We start from the raw sequence: 21,485 nt of genomic DNA, 5'->3' as shown, positions 1-21,485 counted from the left end.
GCACACCAAACTCATTCTTCTCCAAAGATGCTGCATCTGTGCCTTCCCTCAGTTTACAGCCAAGGTTGAAGGCAACCACCCAAAGGAGACAAGCAAGACCAAATTCCTCCTGATCTTAGGAGATATTATAGAAGATATCCAACAGGACCTTCAAGTGACTAGGTAATTAAGCTGTTCATAACTGTTAACCTCCACCCAAAAGTAAAGGTCAAAATATCAAAGCTTACTCCAATCCTGGCTTTTGACTGAGGAAAATTTTTTTTTTTTTTTTTTTTTTTTTTTTTGAGTGACATCTCCATCAATAGATGTCTTTTTTATGCAGGGGAATTGAGGTAATTTGTTCACAAGCTGCAGGTGTTTTTGTAGCCTACAAGTGCAAATATTAACTTTATCTTAACCTGGCTTTGTAACTGAAGTTGAACAAGACATTTGATGTACTGCACTATTTCCGTAACAGAATACCATGTGTGCATCTGTTTGAAAGGTTTATTTCTATCTTCATAAATACAGAATTTTCTAAACACTGTGCAAGGCACCAAAAATTAAGTAAAATCTTTTATTTTAGATTATTTTAATCTCTTTTGACTTGATGAAGTAAATAAGAATCTGAAACCACCTATTTGCCAATTACAAGCCAGCAATTAAGGCAGGTACCATTGATACAGTGCATGAATTTTCTATTGCAGTTATTTAAACAAGCAGCGTTTTACTATAGAAGTGCATATACAAACTGAATTCCAAACACCAGCAACCCAAGATAGGCACCTAGTTATGAAATTTCCTTGTATGTGTAGTAGAATGCCAAAAGTTCTGCCATAAAGTGCAAAGACTATGGACAATAACACTTTCTTTTGAGCATTTTGATACCGGTAACATAATACAACGGCTAAACATTTATAAATGTGGTTTTCATTACAAAAACATGTTCCACATAAAAGCTTCATAATACGATCCAGAAACAGAAGTTGTGCGTGTACAGATTTAAAAAGTTGAAGCTGTACTGGCATACTTAGGTACCGGGTATGTATTTGCTGACCTCTGCAGACACGCACCAAGTTTATAACCAATTTACACATACAGTCAAAATCATTCTGCTTTGAGCACCGTGATATCCACTGAGTTTTTCCATTCGAGTGATGATGTGCGACATCTGCCCTGGTAATCTGCAACTGCGCACTGCCTGTAAAATGATCTGGTTCACAGCTCTCACCCAGCCCTCCCTAATAAACGGAACCTAAAATTAGTGTCTTCCCAACACAAGCACATGTCAGATGTGGACAAATACATTCATGGTCCCAAACTTAAAACAACTGGTAAGAATTTCACAGTGATCTGGTTACGGAAGCACAAAGACAAATGATTACGTTTAAGATGAAAATTACCTTAAAACTCAAATGAAGCTAAACTTTTATATGATGAGAAGCTAAAGGAACAAAGTATTAACCAATTAGAAAAGTGGCTCTTTCCCAACTAATAACAAAAACCCTACAGCGATAAACTTAGGGTCCTACTGCTGCAGCAGCCTTTGAGGTAGGTGGTGATGGCTTAAACCGAGGTAGGTAAAGTCCAAACTTGTTTTCAATCCCTGCAAAAGTGGCAACTGCCAATTTATAACCGCCAACATGGTCAGGGTTAGGAGCAGGGAGCGTGATCCTAGATTTAGGAACTGTATCTGATCCAGCTGGTTTTCTGCAAAATAATAAAAATAATAGATTAATTTCCATAGAGTAAAATCAGTATTCACAAAAATCTCCTCCATAAAGTAAGTTTAATAAGACATCTGAGTGTACTTCCCCATAAGTAACTAAATTAAATGATGCAATGTAAGGAGACATACCCTGTTTTAAAACCTTCCAGAACAGTTAGGAGCCTTCATGATGATGATGGCCAAATCCAGATAAAATTTGCAGTGCATTAATAGAGACTGCAGTGTGGAGCAGCAGGGGTTCATAAGTCTTTGCTTCAGTGCACAACCAATCCAGGAACCTAGCAGCATTTAAGTAATTTTTGTTGTGGTTTTCAAACTGCTGTCCCCAAAGATCCATAAACAGTCTGCAGCTGCTCCTGGGATCAAGTTTAACAGCAATATGCACATCCACCTGTATTGCTAACAAAGGCAGGAGGCAGACCTGAAGCCCCAACAACAGGTTTTGAACTTGGTGACAACTATAGACTTTTTTGGATGTCAAATGCCCTGTCTAATCAGGTACAGCTGATCAGGTACAGGGGTACAGCTCCTCCACCAAATAATGAGGATTAATGCAGAGCGTATCCTGACTTGGCAGGTATCACATTTCCCCTGCAGTTATATCCTCAGCCCATTATTTGGCCTCTCACTGTCTCTGTTTACACTAACATAGGTCCTCAGCTTGAAATGGTGATAAAAAATGTGGTAATACCTTGCTATGAAACAGGTACTGGAATATCATCCCAACCTCCACCAGTGTAGTGTGGTTTAAGTAATATCTACAAAGCCTTTGCAACATGTCCTGACATGTTGAGGAGCACCAAGACCCAAACAGAACCAAGTGTAGCTTCAGGGTCCCTGGTAGATTCAGGCAATATATACTTACACTCCTCCAAAGTCCACATACAACCATCTCTGCAGTAGCTCGTAAGTCACCAGAGTTACACCAAACTGAGGAGAAGATCGAAATACACGAGCTGGAAAGAAAAGAAAAGAGCTCCTAAGTGACAAAAGTCACAAATAGAAATCACTTGGCAATCCAAGCTCTTTTACACACCTCCTGCTCCTTTCCACAGAGCCTTTGGACCTTCCTCTCGCAGGATCTTGACAAAGCAGTCTACGACGCCGCTGTAGGTGGTCTGTCCTGCCCGGGCTGCCACCTGTAGCCTTGTTTTGATCACATCTGCAGGGGTGACCAAAGAGGCTGCAGGCATACCTGCACAACACAAAAATCATCAGGTGGATACCTCTGGCTTGTCACACATGATACACACCTCAATTACCCAGGGGTAAGCAGGCCTTTCCTCCTTACACCAGGAGAATCCAGTCACATTTGATTTAAGCAGAAGCTGGGAGGCAAAAAGAGGTGGTTGTTGTGGACATGGCTTCACCCAGAGAGAGCTTCTCCCTGAGAAACAACAATATCACATGCTTCCTGCCAAGCTAGGAGGCATGGACTGAAGTTTTCAGTGCTAAACAGAAACTGGCACAGTTAGTAAGAACAAAGTTTTTGGAGGTAAGGTTTACCCTTTTTCTTTTCATGCCTCTCTATGGTACCTGGCATCCTGGTTGTACACTGTGCTAGAACAGCCTGTACACAGATACACACACACACACACACACACCCACACACCCACACAAACATCCCTCATGCAGCAAGGTCCCCGTGAACCAGATAATGCCATGCATGCTCAGCAAGGCATGGGAGCTAAGGCTTACAAAAAGGGTCATTCTTCTCATCAGGAATGGCAGACAGCTCAGCTGCAAAGCCACAGCTGACATCCTCATCAGAATATTTGGAGAAAGATTTAAATTTACCCTGGCAGATAATCAACTGAAAGCAAAAAGTACCAAATTATCAATGGGTGGTATTTCTAAAATCATTCCTATCCAAACTGGGGCTGCCCATGTTTGGAATTGAAAAAAAAAACAAAACCAAAGAAAAGCACCGGGACTGTACCCAGAAGACACTGTCTCTTATGGTTTTATTACTTTTCCATTCTGCATCTGTTCCAAACCAACTTGGCTAGATGTATAAATCTCCTTTCCTTATTTTTTTTTTTTTCAGGCTTAATAATTCTGTAACAACTTTTGTCCAAACCAGCATGGTTTGGCTTCAAATTCCAGAGCACCCTTCCTGCAGAACTGCTCCAAGATATCTAAATGTGTGCATATCACCAAAAGAAGAGCTCCTCCTCCTCTCCTGGACCCCCCAAAATAATGCATACACTGAACTTGCACAGTGGGCTGTCTGGTAGGCAAGTGCTAAAACCTGGTCAGGGTTTCTGAACTCCAGAAACACTGAAATTCCTCTTTGCTTAGCCTTACCCACATCAGGATATTGCTTGAGTCTTCAATTTAAAGAAGGACTTTTGTCCTTCAAAAGCCAGCCAGTGTTTTCAAGGAAAACTGAAGGTCACACTTAGAAACAATTCTGCTTACTACACGTTGACTTCCATCTTCTTATTCCACACTCTGTATTACTGAGGATATTTTGCAGTTAAAGATGTTTTAAATCCTTTTTAGGAGCTATGTGTACAGGACAAAAGACTTTATAGACAAATTGAATTTACAGATTGTTGCCACGAGGAACTTACAATCAGAATGTGACAAATAGCACAGCAGGAGCTGACAAGAAAAAAGAGGAGTGAAGGGAGGAGAAGGAAGTTCACGGAGGCAATAAGCAGATGGAGCAAATTAAGGAGAGACCCTGTAGATGATATTAAAATCATTAGAAAATGCCATGGCACAACAGGTTGAAATGTCTGGTGAACAGCGAAAACCAGAAGCAGATCAAGCTAGAAGACATGCATGTTGCCTGTGACCCCACAACAATGAAAAGGAAGACAATGTAAGCAGTACAAGCAACACCCACTGGCAAAAGACACGTGCACATATGACCATGGCCAGCTTGAATAATCCAGCACCACGGGCTGTGGAAATGGGGAGTTTCAAATCTGCAGCCAGAGCTCATGCACACATCTGAAGTCCAATGACCAGGTGAGATCCCTGGCCACAGCAGAGACATCAGCCCAGAGACCGAAGCCAGAGTTTCAGAGGCGGTGGGGTTTTAGTTTTGTCTTCCCCTTGACTTTCTCATGGCAAAACAGTGGACACGTGCACCCCTGCAAGGCTTTACTTGTACCCAGTAAAATAAATTTCTTGTTTTTGTAAACAGTACGATGAACATTGTATCTCTAACACTATAATTTGCTCATGAGATTTAACCTAGGATGGGATTCACAGGAAGCACTGGATAAAATTCACATTATAGCTAGATTGGTGAGCCATATCGGCAACAATAAAGACTGCTTCTGTGCCTGAACTTCAAAGGGACGGTTATCTCAGTCTGCAATCACCTGACAATGGCTAGAATGAGAAAAATAGGAAAATCTAAGAAATGACTAGGCTTAAAAACGCCAGCTTATGTTTCAAGTCTGTAAATATGATCTAAAGTTCAAAAATTGTTTTGTTCCATTAAAATGGGTGAGAAATAAGCTGGCTGTAAAAACTCGTGTTGCGGGGCTTGGAGCCTGGCCTAGGAATGGGGTGGGGGAGGGGAGAGGACACGGGGGTTTAAGCAGCAGTCATTGGAACACAGCTGGTTTTGCTAGTGCCAGGTTGTTCCTCTGGACTATGAGCTACTGAATAGAGAGCTACATGCTTCAACAAGACAAATCAACTGATCTTAGCTATCATCTAAGACCAGATATTGGCTACAAAAGGACCCTCCTCCTCAAGGGACATGGCCCTGCATATAATCTTGACAAGAAGAGTTTTCTCAGGGAGAAGAAAGCTCAAAATCAAATGAGAAAGCATTGCTAAACCACCTTTCTGTACTGGATTCATGGCACTCCATCATTTTTCTCATGTGGCAGTTTGCAGCAGCCTGCCAGGGGCCACACTGGAGGAAGAACTTGGCTGCAGCTCAGACAGACCAACCAGCCTCCAATGAACATGGTGGAAATACCTCCTGATGTGAGCCCTCCTGCTTGCTACACACCCACCCAGAGGTCCTGTTGCACAAGTCTGCAAGACCACTTGTTTCCTGAGGGAAAAACCATGGACACAGCAGGAGGATGTCTCTCAAGCTGCCCTCTCCAGGGGGCAGCTACCAAATGGTGGTCCCCCTTGGATGTAGAAGTTGGGTGCTGTGGTGGAACCAGCTTTGCAGCAGATGCAAAGGCAAGATGAGGCTTACAAAGTGTGTCTCTGTCTTTTCCCTTAGGCTCTGGCATGCTCAAGTTAAATGCATCTGTGAGAATTTAAGCATGATTTGGCTTTTCTGTCTGTTATGCAGCAGACTAAAACAAACAAGTGCTCAAGATCACACTCAGCACCTCTGTCATATCTGGTACACTAGGAATTAGCAACCTGAACACCAGAAATGTTTTCAAGCTTTTCTGTTTTGTTTCTCTTTTGATATAAAAAAATGATAAACATAAAATCCTCAAGAGCCAAGTAACTTCATGGGACACTGAGGGTAGCAAGCACTGTCATCACTTTGTCACCTGTTAGTCATTGTGTTTGGACAGTTGCATTGCTAGTGTGGCTTCTGGACTCTATATACCAAAATTCAAGATTCATTTTATCATAAAGAATTTCATGAATGCCATGATTTCCTTTATAAATCATTTCAACAAAACATTACCAGTCAGTCAGACACAGCCAAAACCAGCACAGTAACTTCACAAGGAATGATGACATATGGTAACAAAATATCAGCACTTTATTTTCCTTTCTTTCACTTCCTGAACATTATGACTAAAACAGGAACTTGTAGTATCATTAACATCAACTCACTCTACAGCACGATAACTTTGTTGCTTCTGCATAAGGCTGCAAATGCAGTACTGTTGTATATAGTCCTTTAGGGCATCTTTTGTTGTTGTCCTCACTGCCATAACTATTGTGCTGCCTGTGCAATACAGTGCCATGCAAAACGAAATCTGGGCACTTACCAGCTATTGATCCAGCCAAGAGCAGATTTCCAGGGCTAACCCTCCCATCTTCACTTGCAAATGAAGCTTTCAAATGAGCATAACAAGGGAAGTAAATGGCAGAGAAGGGGATATCACGCAAAAAACATGCCTTAGCACCCTGTGTTGAAAAACAGAAGAAGTTTTGAAAATGAGCAAATTTAACACCATGAACTAGGAGCATCAGAGAACAGAGCAATATTGGGGTTTTTTGGTTTGTTGTTGTTTGTTGTTTTTATGGGGTTTTTTTGCTGCAAAGGGCTTATAGAAAGAGCAATTTCTCCTCTCAAAATTTTGAGAGATCCATGTATTTCACAGAGGAGTGTCTGTGTGTCGTTTCTTGGTTCAGTAATTTCTGTCACTATATGTATCTTGTCTACTTATGCTCCCTCACTCCATGGTACTGTAGTTATGTGCTGGTAAAGGAGAAAATGTCAGGTGTTTGAGTAAACTCTGATACACTTTAAACAGTTGACATTGTAGTCATGAACCTGTAGTGGGAATTTAGGATGTGTTTGAAGGAGATTGAGCCACAGGACAGGTCTGTCCTCTCCCATTCCCACTTAAAATAAATACTTCAGGGAAAACAGTGCCCAGTCCATACACCTAGAGAGACACTTTAATTTATAATGCAACATATATCAAGGGAAAGAGGCAAACAAAGAGAGTAGGGCCATAACACTAAGTCTTTTGTGGAACAGTAACAGTATGATTGACATATGAATTTTCAAGTACAAGTTATCTAGAATACAGTTTGTTTCAATAAATTTCATCTCCTACTGTTAAATTTGTGGCATAAACAGCCAACGAAGCTACCAGCAATACAGCTGGTTTCCAATCTAAGAGGGTGGTAAACAGGCAAGGAAAGTTTGGTACTAGCAAGCAATCAAAAAAAAAGAGCAAAAAGTCCACTAGGGAAAGTCAACCAAAATAAAATATCAAACAATATCCATGCTCCAACAGCAAAAGGGGCTTTCAATCTGCCTTTCCTCAATATGGAGATCTAGAGGACAACAGAGCCTGAACATACCAGCACTGAGACCAGGAGGAAGGCACAAACAAGAGGTGGCTTGGAAAAATGGGTAAAATGTTTCAAGCCTGAGAAAGAAATAGTTCATGAATGAGCCTAAGCCTCTTCTCTTTGAAGCAAGGGTGGAGACCTGGTGAAACAGCTTGAGGTTCATCCACGAACCCTCCTGGAGTGCTTTTATTACTGTACTTCTCTTGTGCACAGGTCTACCTGCTCACGGCTCAGTGCCAGACATTTCCCAGAGCACATGTTAATATCCACATAATTTAACTAAATCTAATTATATGCCTGGACACATCTGTAAGCTTAGCTTGTACTATGATATCAGTTAAAATATAGTGCTTCTCCAAGTTAGATGCTGGCTATCAAAGACAAAAGAGCTGCAAGGTGTCAGAAACACTGTAAAATTGCCTTCCCATGAGGCAAGCAGGATGTGTGACAGGTCCTGTAAGCCAGTTCTCAGGAGATGCTAATAAGTGCAGTTTGCAGTCTGAGAATGCCTATGAGAAAATAAAGGTTTATCTAAAAAGGCCATTAGGTCTTACAGTCAGACTTTTTGTGTGTCACAGACTCAGCACAACATGCTCTGCTCCAGCCCCTGCTGGTTCCCACCACACTTTCTCAGCTTATTTCTTGATGTTTTCAGACTGAGAACTGACCACTTCCCCTGACGCTCCCTTTGGAGGTTAATGACTCCTGCTGTTCAGACCCTTTGCCTTCTCACTCAGTGGATTTTCTCTGATTTATGCTGCCAGTCACTGGTTCTTGTATGCCTTTCTAAGAGACACTAAGGAAAATGCCATAAAGGAACTCAAAAAGTGCTGCCATTGTAGCTGCTCTGCTGTTTGCCCGCACTGAATGGGGTTATCAGCCACAGAACAAAGTGATGCTGGGCTGGATTCTCCTCTCAAAATTACCTGCAAAGCCCATACACTCTACCTTGAGGACACAGAGAAGGTGAATCTTTTGTATTCACCAGAGACAAGAATTATGGACTCTTGTGCACAACAGAAGCCTGTTTAACAATTTACCTTTAATCTTCACATAGAAAGACAAGACTAGGGTTTTACCAAGTTCTGTATGAAAAACTCCCACTTTTTAAGAATCAAATGTCTGCCCTGTATTCACTTCACAGAAAAATTATGAAACTCACTAACAAAACATTCACAGACTGACATGGTTTCTTCAAAGATTTATTTTTAGAGCATGCTTTTCCTCAGAGCAAATCTTCTCACTGCCTTTGCCCTCAGGGCACATTACTTTTATTTGCTTTGCAATGTTGTCATTAAATATTGTGCACATTTTTCCCTCTGCATTTTGTTCATACTCTGAAATATTTTGACATGATTAAAATAACTTACTGAAATCAGTAAACTCCAAATGCAAGCAACTCTTAGCTCAACCTGAGCTGTTAATATTCTTCCCCCTTCATTAAAAAGCTCTCTTTCATGGGGCAGAAGTGGCATATTGTTAATATTACTAATAGTATACATTCAGGTATAGAGGGAGGGATGTCCATCAACTTAGTTGGCTCAGTGTAAATAAACCTGGATCAAAACTTGGATCCACTTTAATAATAACGCAGCTTGGATCCAGTCCAGCATTGCAACAGTCTAAAGTTTCCCCCCACCGTTCCCGTTTAAAGTCTGGGAAAGCATGTTTCAAAGCAGGCTTCATTTAACTTCAAGTTAATCATCCACAACCAGCCTACGCCAATTAGGAAGGCTTAGGGAGATTGGCCACAGTATCTTGAAAAGCAAAAGACACATTTATTTTACTTCTTGCACCTTTTTGATGTGGACAACGTGCTGAAAGCCAAAAGGAGTTTTAATCAATCCCCAGAAAGCTGTAAGGATCATCCGCCCAAGTTTATTCTGGCAGCCAAGGTGCAGACCTGCCAGGCATGAAATTGTTGGGAGATCCTACACACCATGACATGCGCCTCCCTCGAACAAGAGCCAGTTGGCTCCCATCTTCAATCTCTTTAATAACCTTAAAGCTCTTAATCTGGGATAGTATCTTGCTGAATAAACCAACGGAGGAAAAAAAACCCTGATTGTCAAAGATTCTGATAAATAAACCCAAGTCAGTGCTGGGGCAGGTTCTTTAGCATGCTAATTCCTGCTTATACCAGCTCTACCTGCAAATAAGGCTCTAAACAAACTATTTCTACTACAAGGGGAGGGTAATTATACTGACAAAGGCACCTCTGTGTCGGGTTGGGCAGAAGGAGCCGGCAGGTCTGGGAGACGCAGGCTTAGCCTAGTCTCCTGCAGTGAATGCACATTGTCTAGTGCAGGGGGAAAAATGCCAGACTGGGGGGACCTAGCAGCATTCAAGACAACAGTGGTGCACCTTGTCTGAGAGGGTTATTTAATGCTTCTGGCACCTGTACTTACAGCCACCCCCTCTTTTTCTCTTTTACAGGTTTAGAATTTATTTGGCATGTATAATTGTTATTTTGATCCTATAGCTACAAACAATAGGCAGCATGTCATTTCTTGATCATTTTGCATTCTTCTTGGGTTTTACTACAGACTTAACCCTTTGGAATCAGAGCCCTAACAGCACCCAACAGGTTTTGTAACTGTCTGTCAAATATTACCGGTGTTTGCTTTCAAGGGCTGCAATTTTTTTTCTACTGTAAAATGACATTTCCTTAAAAGCTACCATAGGTTTTTATTCACATAGATTTATACCAACCAAAATAAGAAACTGATTTAGAACATCAAGTTAGAGGAATAAAACACTGCTTTCAAATGCTCTATCAGCAATTTTGATTCAGTTTGCAGAAAAAAAATATAGCAGTTTTTAGTTGGAAGAGCATTTTTTTGGTTAATTTCAAAGGAAATTTCTGAAAAGCAGGTTCTCATATATGACAACAGTCACAAATGCGTGTGTTCACAGGCAAGGTGGATGCAAATGAATGTAACTCAAAACTTTTATTACTCTGTTTTTCCTACGTTTATCATCCTGCTGTAAACTTTCAGCGTCAAAACTTGAAATACCTCAGCTGTTATCAAAGGAACCAGATGAGAGCTTGGTACACATCCTGTCACCTGAGATTACACTTTCCAGGTCAACACACCAGAAGCTCATTTTTTAAGTATTTGGAGGTGGGGGGAGGGGGGAAAGAGAAGATTTTGAAAGCTTTTCTGACCAATTTGGGAAATGAAAACCATGTTGGCAATATCAGCCAAAGCACAGAGCCGAGTTTAATACCTTGTAGTATTTCTAAAAATAAACATTACCACAACCAACATACCATTTCCTTGAAGAATCATTTACTACTGTATTGTTTAATGTCATCCTAGGATCCAGAATAACTTTGTTGTGTATAACTATGGAGTGGTACTGTCTATTATGCTGTAAAGTGCTATTCAGAATGAGTATTTATAAGAAGAATAACATTTTATTAAAAATTTTATAACAGATATTACATAGATATGAATTTCTATGATGTTCAAAATAAGCAGGTATACTTACAGTGTTTATTTACATGAACACTTTAAAGATGTCTTTCAAAACCAATAGAATATAAATTCAACTGACTTTACAGGACTATATGCATGTTAATGCATTAAAACAGGCAAAAGACAGAAAATGTATTAGCTAATCTTGGACTATGACTTCAATATTCAACTGTGACCAGAAATGAACTAAAATCTATTAAAAATACTGAAAACCAGAAACGTATCCTTTCCTATTTCTGCCAACACAAATGACTTTTGCATTAGATTAAATGCTATTTTCCCTGACTATGTTGTCTCTATATTTTTAAGAATGGTTGTCATCTACAGAACATCTGAAGCTAAAGAATTTACTAGTTACAAGCTTCCATGCCCTGGTGCTTTCAGAAGAACAATTACTGGCAGAAAGAACACAAATAGAGAAAACAAATTCCTTCTGCAAAAGTGTCGTTACATGCCTCCCCAAAGTAGAAGCTGGATCTTGAGAAGTACAATGTTTTAAAATACTTATTTATACAAATAGTTCAGAATTTTAGACAAAGGCAAAAAAGAAAATATTTGCTTTCTACCTTTAAAGAACTACGGGGGTTCAACCCAGCAGTCATCTTAACGACCTGTTTGTGTCCAATCTTTTTATTGCTGGAATTAACATGCATTTTATTTCTAAGCTGCATATCATTCCAGAGTGGTTAGTATCTGACCACCCAGTGAAGGCACAGTGAGTCTGGGAGGAAGCTCTGACTGTAAATTGTTGCACTTATTATGAGCCCTCTGTTTTTCCAGACCTACTGTTCTTTAGTTCTTTGGTGGGGAAGGAAAAGAAGAAGAGATAATTTATCTGACCTGGACCTCTATGAGCTGTGATAGAAATTTTCCCCCAAATAAAAAGTTCTAGAGTTACAAAGGTCCACCAAGGACAGTTTCCTCAAAGCACTAGGATGGTTCATTCCACTGTGTAGAAGGTTTTGAGCAATGATGTCGGAAGACCAGCACAATGAACTCATGACTGATGCAGAGGTGGGTATGGGCTTCCCAGGATATATAGAACCACTGCTTGGGCATGCAGCAATTGAGACAGAAAAGTGAAAGGACAGCAGCAAAAGGACTAACTAAATAAATAGTGAGGCTGTTGTACAATAGAAGCAAGAAACCTAGTGACAAAGTACATGGAAAAGGCAGAGAAATTACTTTTGCCTTGCTTTTTACTAGTAAAATCTGTCCCCAGGCCTTTCAGCTCCACAAGCTTACCAGAAAATCTGCAGAGTATTACCTACAGACAGAGCACCTAGAGCCACTGCACATACCTAATCCTGAGACCAGATTAGATACCTCCAGTGGTGCTGAGACAGCTGGCTGATGACCTCATCAGGTTGTTATTACCTTCAAAAGGTCAAGTCAGTCAAAGGAGTTCTGATAACTAGAACAGACAAACATCACACCCATCTTGAAGAAGAGTAAGAAGGGAGGTCTGGAAAACTACAAACTGTTGGGGCACACCTTTGTTCCTGGGAGGTTTATGGAGCAAATGTATTGTTATGGAGCAAATTTATGGAAGCCATTTCCAAGCATATGAAGGAGAAGAGAGAGATTGGGAACAACCAATATGGATTTACCAAATCACAGTAGAGCAACCAGTTTGCCAGATCTGTGGATAAGGGGACAGCAATGGATGTTGTACACCTTGACTAAAAGCAAGGCTTTTGAGATGGTCAGTCATAGTATCCCATAGTTAAACCAGTGAACATGAACTGCACTCTCAGCATATTAGCAGATGTTGCTGAATCAGGGAAATGACTATGCTGTAGGGCAAGGCTGCTATTTAGAGGCACCTTCACAGGATGGAGATAAGCTGAAATGAACATCATGAAGTTCAAATCAGCAAAGTCCTGCATCTGGATTGGAATTGCCCTGTGCAGCTGCACTGAGCGGCCAGAAAGCATCTTTGGAGAAAAGGTCTGGAGGGTACTGGTGGCCAAGTTGAGTATGGGTCAGCAATGCCTCTGCAGTAAAGTCAGACAGCCACACCCTGGGCTGTAGTAGCAAGAATGCAAGGGAAGTGATTATGGCCCTCCATTCAGCACTGCTGGGACCACATCTGGAGTCCTGTGTCCAGTTGTGGTCTCTCCCAAATGAGAAAGAAACTGCCACACTGCAGTCCCATCAAGCCAGTCGAGTAGCCCATTGTATATAAGGAGAGGAACTCAGTGTGCACAACTCTGAGAAGAGCAGGCTGGGGAGAGACCTTATTCTTTGCTTCAACTACTTAAAGGGAGGGCGCAGGGAAGAAAACTCCTCTTGGAGGTGCACAGTGGAAGGATCAGAGGCAATGGACAGATGTTTGAACGTCACCAATTTAATTAGGTATTAGAAAAAGGGTGAGAGTTTTTTGCTTTTGTTTGTTTTAAACCATGAAGGTAGTCAAATGCCAGGTCAGGTTGCCCAAACGACGGCCAGAACTGGTTTCCAGCACAAACTGTTCTATCATCAAGTCTACAAGTAAAGCAGACAGAGAGTAGAGTTCTGAGCACAGTACTACTGCAAACTATTTTCTGTCACTAGCACAGTAAAGTGTCACATTAACATGCCAATGAATGACCCAAAACAATATTAATCTCACTCATATAGAGGGGCATCAAAATTATGCAACTGAGTTTCTCAGTGATCCTCAAAGGCTATTCATTTGGACTAGAATGCTGGGATAATTATTATCATAATCAATACAAGATTCACTCAGCTGAGTGCAAAAAAGGTTTAAATAGCATTTCCTTTGTTAATTTTTTCACAAGAGACATAAGGCTTATTTATCAATGCCTTGGTTTTCTCTGTTAATGCAAGACAGGAACACTGAAATTATCTATATCAGGGGTGTGGGTGCACTTTATTTTAAAATCTTCTGGATGTGCTTCATAGGTAGAAAAATATATAAAATATAGGAATTCAAACAACAAGCAGTAGATCTCATCAAGACATGCAGGAATTTGTCTCATGGAGCTAAGACCAATTCTTAGCATCTTCCAGTTGCACTTATAATTAACAAAAGTACATACTTCCTTACTGATTACTATATGGGACTATTACAGATTTTTACCTGAATTTCAGCATAAATGATTCATATGAACTAAGCAGAGCATGCCAGATTGATCTGTGGCGCTAAGAACAGCTTTCAAGCTGATTTATCTCTGAACAGGAAAAAGAGAATTTTCACTGCAGTCCTTGCAATGCAGTAAACAAAACTTAGAGGGGGGAAAAAAAGGACACTCATTTCTTTCAATTGAAAATTTCTGAAATTAAAAGTCAAAAATTTTGCTTTCAACACTTGAAAAAGAAAGTTAATCAGTTAGTCTAAATCATGGCTCAAACAGACAAGTGTTTAAACACCTGCAATACTTACATGAAGGCCCTTTAAGCCAACAAAGAGACTCCAAGATTCACAAATAAAACTGCTTTCCAAAACAAGTATCTATTCTCATTCTTCCACAGCAGTATGTATGGTGTCTTACCTAGATCTACTAAAGTACATTCGGAGTTTGAGATGCAAACTTTGTGTCTTGAGACACAAAAGACAAAAGCTAAAGCAAAGATTTCAGGTGAAAATGAAAGAGTTGTTCATGTTAGAGTGAACAAAATGAAAGGTACGGAGACAGACACAAAATCCTCATTCCTATTCTGTAGTTTAGAGCTAATTTGACTGATTACGAGCATTCCAAATGTATCAAGATATTTCAGTTCTCATCAGTAGAACATTCATTATTATTTCATGTCTGTTTGGTCATTATACTCAGTAAATTAATCTGCTAGGAGCACCACCACAGAAGGCAGCATCTACCAAATCTAGTCTCATCTGAAATTCATTTTGGACAATTGATGTCTCTGAGTAGCATTTACTGGGGCAGGTGACTGATGCAATGAGTTATTAATGCCTGCCTGGCCTTACCAGCACTGCCAGCTCCAGCACAAGCATTCAGGAAAGGGTTGGTTTTGTCCCTAACACTGCTGTTCCACAAGCACCTCAAGGCAGTATAAAACTCCTCTGAGAAAGACTGATGGGCTCCCCATGCCACAGCCATTCCTCCCTTCACTGGGTACAACCATCCCGAGAAGCTACTGAGTGATCTGGTCTGAGTTCGAAACAAACCAAGCCTTAAGGAGGAAGAGTCTTCAGTTTTAATGACTTTCTTGTTGCAGATCATTATGTGGGTGCACAAGCACTCTCACTGGCTTACAGGGGAGGGGGCAGATAGGAGTGCCTTTTGGCTGCAGTGCCATGTGTTTGGTGGATAACAGCAGAAACTTGCCTAGTTACAAACCTAATTGCAACTGAGGGTGCACTTGGACACAAGCCTTCTGGCATGGCCTGTGCTCTCTTGGGTGGATGACTGTCATTGCGAGGTTAAATTCTCTAGTTTTGTCAAATCACTCTAGGCAATGAATCCAAACTGGACATACAAAAGGACATAAACATCAGGAGGGCTTGAGAAAGACAGAAACAGAGACCACAGATGAGTAAAACCAAAACCAAACCCTTCTGTGGCTTTTTTTTGTGGAGGTAAATGGACTTAATAAATGAACCAATGAAGCTGTGTGCCTTGTGATTAAATAAATGTCTGTTTCAGTGCAACACAGTGCTGTAACCAGCTCCTGTTCATGTGTATTCCTGACAAATATTTCCTCTAGAAAACAGAAATAATTCACGATATGACCCATGACATTAATGCTACTGAAAAATGTAGCAAATTCTGCTCAACCACCAAGAGCAGATATTCAGGGGGAAAAAAAAATCAAAAAAAATGCTAATTTAGTAAACTAGTTCATCACTCTTTCCCATTTTATGTTTTATTTTTGCTAGTCCAAGTAAAAGTCAGTAGCTGACCTCCATTCCAGTACCTCAGGGAAGTAGACTCTTTACAATATCCCTGTTTTCAGTTGTAAATGTTAACCTGATCAACATCATAATGCCATTTACTAGGAGTTTACACAATAGCCTCAGCTTGAGTAAAACACCTAAAAAATTAGCAAGTCAATTTAAAGGGAAAAATAACTCGCCATTAAATCCTATTCAGACCTGCAACTTCTCTCCAGGCCAAAACATACATACAAGTTCTCCAGGCAGGCTCCTTCTTTGTAATGTTAACAGAACAATTTAAAAGAACTGGATGCTTAAAAAAGGACATGGAATTTAAATATTGTGGCAGAGGGGGATGGGGCGCATTTTGTGTCTTTTGAAGCATCTTCAGTTTATGGTTGCACAGCTGTAAATAAGAAACAGGAATACTGCCTGCTTCACTGGCAATACTGTGACAAATTGGTAGTGTGAAAGCCTTCTCCCAAGTCACAGACTGCAGAATCTGAAGAAATGCCACACGGTGCTCTGCAGTATATGGTATTCATTACATTTTTTGTTTCAGTACTGTGTGTAATGGCTATCTCAGAGGACTTCAAGACCTTTCATATTTAAGACCCATATCTAGTCTTCTTCATCTAAAAGTAGAAGGCATCATAAAAGTATGTTAATCCTTTAAATTATTTGCAGGATATATCCTATTAGTTTCAAGAGAAGATGTTTTTAATCCTGCTGCTGTCATCAAACCTAACTTTACTTCTATATATTTGTGTATCTATGTGAACACAGTAGTGTAGAAAGCAGAACTGCAGTGTTTGTAGCATACACTCAAAATGGCAGCTTTTCCTTATATTATTTGTGGCAATATTCTTCTAAAGAAGCAAGGGGAAGCTTGCTTTAGAAGTTTATTTTAATGCTGGGCTCCCACTGTCTGTGTTTCTTCACTATTATTGTGCTGCAATTAATTCCCACCACCAAATGAACGATGACATCTGGGAAAGTTGTAGAATCAAACACAGAAGAGTAAAAGCACAGTTTCAAAACTGTAAGCTCTGTATCATCATGTAGCAGATGAAAATAAGCTTATTTTTACACCAGGCAGAATATCAGGAATCACAAACTAATCCTCAACAAACCTTAATCCTGCTGAAGTGAGTAAAGAAATTTTAGTAAGATTCACAAGAACCCTGTGCTCAAAAAGGTGACACAGTTTCTTCCCTTAGTCAGAAATGAAAATTGAAAATATGTTATCGCATAATAAAGAATTTTTTAAAAAGTAAAATTGTGAACACCTATGAGAGTTTGTGAGAACAATGAAATTATAAATTGATTTGGAAGATAGGCTTTTTTATCATTTTTTAAAAACATACCTTGTAGAGACCAAAGAAACCTAAGTCCCTTAATACACTGAGGGCACTAACTCGTGGACCAGTAGTAATTTCTCCAGCCACCTGCAATCGAATCTTGACAATTTCCAGTGGATTGGTAAAGATCACTTGAGAACCTCCAGCCTGAAATTAAAAGCAGAAATCAATACATTAACCTGTAACATCGTTTGTAGTGTATGTCCCGTTACATTCAAAATAGGACATTTTCATTTCTGCTGCAGTCAGTTAAGCTATTAGCAGACAAGAGTTTTAGTATTAGTTAATGCACCCAAGCTATGAAACCTACTCCCCCACAAGCTGAGTGGTCAGGAAAAAGAGAGAGGAAGAAGGTCAGCCACTGCAGGACACTGCAGTACACCAGACGGACATTAGCTCAATTCTTGTGACAATAATACATTCACCAACACCAAGTTATGCAATACTGACAATCCAAGAACACTGTAACACAAGTAATGAAGTGAAAGGAAAAATTTGTAACTAATAAAGAAACTGTGATGTGCATGCCAGTCTATAGAAAGTGAAGACATACTATTGAAGAGTAGAAATCTGGCAGAAACTTTTCAATTTTGACAAAGAACACGTGGTCCAAAGACAAGAACTTTTTAAAAAACCCTCTGAACTACCAGTTTCAATGCCATTAAATGCTGTTTGATTCAAGAGTCTGAGCTCTGCATCATTATTTATGCACCAGGCATTAAAGAAAAGAAGGTCCACAGACTGAAGGATTCTATTAATCAAGAACTGCTAAATGTTTTTAATGTGTCAGTCTCTGCTTGTTGGGATCGATTTTGAAAGTCAGTATTAAAACAACAGTGGCAAGCATTTTGGACTCCCCACTAGCTCTTGTAAAGTTTGTCTCATTCATAATATGTCACATAGGGCACAACCTTTCTGCTACACTGACAGATCCAGAGCTAAAAATTTGCAACAAGAAAAAAGGTAATGTGAAGGTTACCTAAGTGTATTCAAAAATAGTCATTCAAACTCCGTCTGGCTCAAATTCAACAGTGTCATTCTAACTTCTGCTAAGTTCATAACTCTGTGGCCCGACAGCTATGCTCTTCTTAATGTTCTGAAATCACATGAACTCACCCTCCCCACCATAAAACAAGTGTTCTGTTCTAGAAGGTAATGACTAAAATGAAATAAGATGCATTTAAAAACACTTGCATCTGGCCATGTCCAGTATGTAAACACCATGTGCATATCTTTTTTAAGTTATCCAAATGTTAAAAGAATTAATTGTAGCTCAGATTAGCTATCATTCAAAATAAAAAATAAATGCAATAATATGGTTTAAATGATGTGCTGAAGAAATGGCAAATCACACGAACAACTACTCTTGTCTACCACTTAGACTGAGCATACACAGTGTGGTTACAAATTAAAGTCTTTACATAACCCCCAAAATATCCCAAATGTTTCCTATTTTGACCAGAAAAAGCATGCTCTTGTGTAACTCAACTGGTTTTGACTTTCAAATTGGCATAATTTAATTTAACTGCTTTTACCAAACCAGAATCCTGGTACATTTAAAACTGCTATTCTTGTTGCCATCAGAAATTAGACTGATAAATTATTTGGCACATATGCTGCCTTCAGTTTTGCACTTAAACTGAAACATATTAAATAAGTAAGTATTCAAAACACAAAATTGTTTCTTTTACTTGTCTACTCATCTTGCAAATTCTCAAAATAAATAAAAAGAATCCTGGAAAGGTTCTCTGGTGAATTACATATTCCTATGTAATAAATATTTTGGTGTAGGTATTACAAATATTAAGCATTCCCACATGCCAACATACTCATTTTCTTCTTAAAGAGGATAAAATCTCAACTGCAGGAGATAATGTTCATTTGCAAGTTTGTTACATCACAGCCATCCTCTAAAAGCACACTACTGAAAAAGTCATATCAATTGATCTATTAGCACAATAAAACTACTTTCCCTCAGTATGATACTCTTGCAGTTCATTGTGCCATGACTCCATGAGAACTGTTCCTTTAATTTTCACTATGGGAAAACCATATTAAAATTTAAAAGATTACAAGAAAATTAAGTAGCAGTAGTATTATTAATGCACCAAAATATGGAACAATTTTAAAATCTATAAAAATGTTTATAAGTGAATGCCATATTTAAAAAAAGAAAACAGAAACACATCTCTGATTTTAAAAGAGAATAAAGGCAAATAAATTCTGAATACAAACAAACGGGAATTACTTCAGGTGCTAGCACATATAAATGTTTATGTTTGCATGTCCAACCTGGCTGTGTTGGCACTTCCAGCATTAGATGTTTGCTGCTCTGGCTAAATCATACAAGACTTCTTCTGCTTCAGCCTGCTATATAAAAACGGGGATGTCATTATTTACCCACCTCATACAATCAAGCTCCCAGTATTCAAATTTTTAAAAACACTGAGACATGCATGCACCAGGCAGTACTAAAAAGACTAACAATTTTGCTGTCCTCACAGCAAGTGTGAAGAAAGACACTGGTCATTTCCACTGAAGTCTCCAAAATGTCCAGGTACTAGCCCAGAACTCCCTGAACAATCTCTGAATTTGATCAAAGATATACTCCAAAAATCAAATTGTGAATAACTGAATGTGGTGAGCCAGACAATACCTGACAGAGGGTCTCAACAGGAGGGTTTCTACCACCTGCCTGCCTTGTGATGGAGAGGAAGCCTGGTTTATCAGCCTGTGCAGAGGCAGTTCCAGCGGTAACAAGTACAGTCGCCTGGTGGGGAGCTTTGATCATTCTGTTATTTAAGCATCTGTGCTGGTAACTGCAGCTCCTCACTCTCAAAATGGGGGGGGAAGCAAACCGGAGATGGCTACTATACTCTCTAATGAAATGATTTCTTGCTTATCTAGTACTGGTAACTCCTATTGTGCTATTCATCATCATAGTATGCAAGTGTCTCATAAATATTAATGTATTTTCTCCCAGTGCTCCTGTAAGGAAAGTACAATGACTCTGGTTTTACAAGAAGGGATTTTGAGGCAGAGAGGTTAATTGTATGCCCAGTGTGCATCCCCCCAGCTCAAACACACACAGCTTGTAAGAGTCTCCAGATATCCTGATCTCAAAGTCAGTGGTTTGAATCAAAATAACATGGTTTCTGTCTTCTTTCTGAGTTTTTGCATAGTGAATACAATGAAAGAAATCTCATCAATCTATTTGTTTGCAGTCTGTTCAAGGCACTGGTATAAACTGGTATGGAAAAAACAGACAAAACATCAGCAGCACATTGTATCACCCTGTTCGTTTGGCCAAAAGTTGAAGACTATGGCCTTTTTGTTTGCTAACTTTTGCAGTTAAAAGTGTATTTCATTACAAAATTTTGAAATATGCTCCCAAAGGGCAGAATTTGATTTTTTTTTTTTTGTCCAGATTAAGCACCATTTAAGCTCAGGTTGCTCAAGCTTAATGATTTCTCCAGTAAGTGTCAGAAAAATCAACTTCATCAACTGTTTAATATAGACAATTCCCAGTGACATCAATTTTTCTGTACTAAAGTTATAAACTTGAATACCCTTGACTCGACCCTTCCAATAATTTTTTAAAGAAACAAATTATCTGACTGTAAAAGCAAATCTATTACTTTTCAGTTATTATCATAAAACTACAATTTTTAATTACTTAGAGGAGTAGATACCTAGAGGTATTGCAGAGACAATTAACTGTAAGGGCCTCCAAAGGGTCCATATTATTCTGAAAGAATTTAATATTTGACCTAATCACAAGTAATTATGGTCTTGTTTGATTTAAAGTAAGAAAATAAAATATCTCTCTCATCCAAGAACTCCCCATACCCACATAACTAGAAATCTGCATGTCCTTAAATGTGCTTTAACACACAGTCAGCTAGCTATGCATTCACACACATGTGAATTTTTAAAAATAAGTTGTTTTTTTTTCCCATTTTTGCAGTTCTTTAACTCTGCTATTCGTATGATATCATCCAACACCTCTCGATGGCAGTATAGTCTTGTACAGTAATACAGCACTATCATGTCTCCTTCTACTTTCCTGCTTCACTGAACAGAATAGAGAAGTAGAAATAGCTAAAGGTTGGTTG

The 21,485-nt window shown here is 39.4% G+C and overlaps 1 protein-coding gene across 3 annotated transcripts in view; it reads right to left on the bottom strand.

Annotated features, from left to right (window-relative positions):
• Positions 1-472: 472 nt before the first annotated feature.
• Positions 473-21,485, bottom strand: part of SLC25A13 (solute carrier family 25 member 13) — a 101,713-nt gene continuing 80,700 nt past the window's right edge. For all 3 annotated transcript variants that reach the window (XM_018075499.2, XM_018075498.2, XM_018075497.2), the window contains 5 exons: positions 17,377-17,517; positions 6,649-6,787; positions 2,745-2,903; positions 2,574-2,664; positions 473-1,689 (listed from right to left, as the gene is read on the bottom strand). In XM_018075499.2, coding sequence (XP_017930988.1) covers positions 1,500-1,689; positions 2,574-2,664; positions 2,745-2,903; positions 6,649-6,787; positions 17,377-17,517 — 720 coding nt within the window. In that variant the 3' untranslated portion in view covers positions 473-1,499. The remainder of the gene's footprint in view (positions 1,690-2,573; positions 2,665-2,744; positions 2,904-6,648; positions 6,788-17,376; positions 17,518-21,485) is intronic.

Source organism: Manacus vitellinus, unplaced genomic scaffold (assembly GCF_001715985.3).
Source record: "Manacus vitellinus isolate BGI_N305 unplaced genomic scaffold, ASM171598v3 scaffold_3_pilon, whole genome shotgun sequence".
Taxonomy (NCBI): Eukaryota; Metazoa; Chordata; class Aves; order Passeriformes; family Pipridae; genus Manacus; species Manacus vitellinus.
This window is presented reverse-complemented; position numbering and strand designations above follow the sequence as displayed.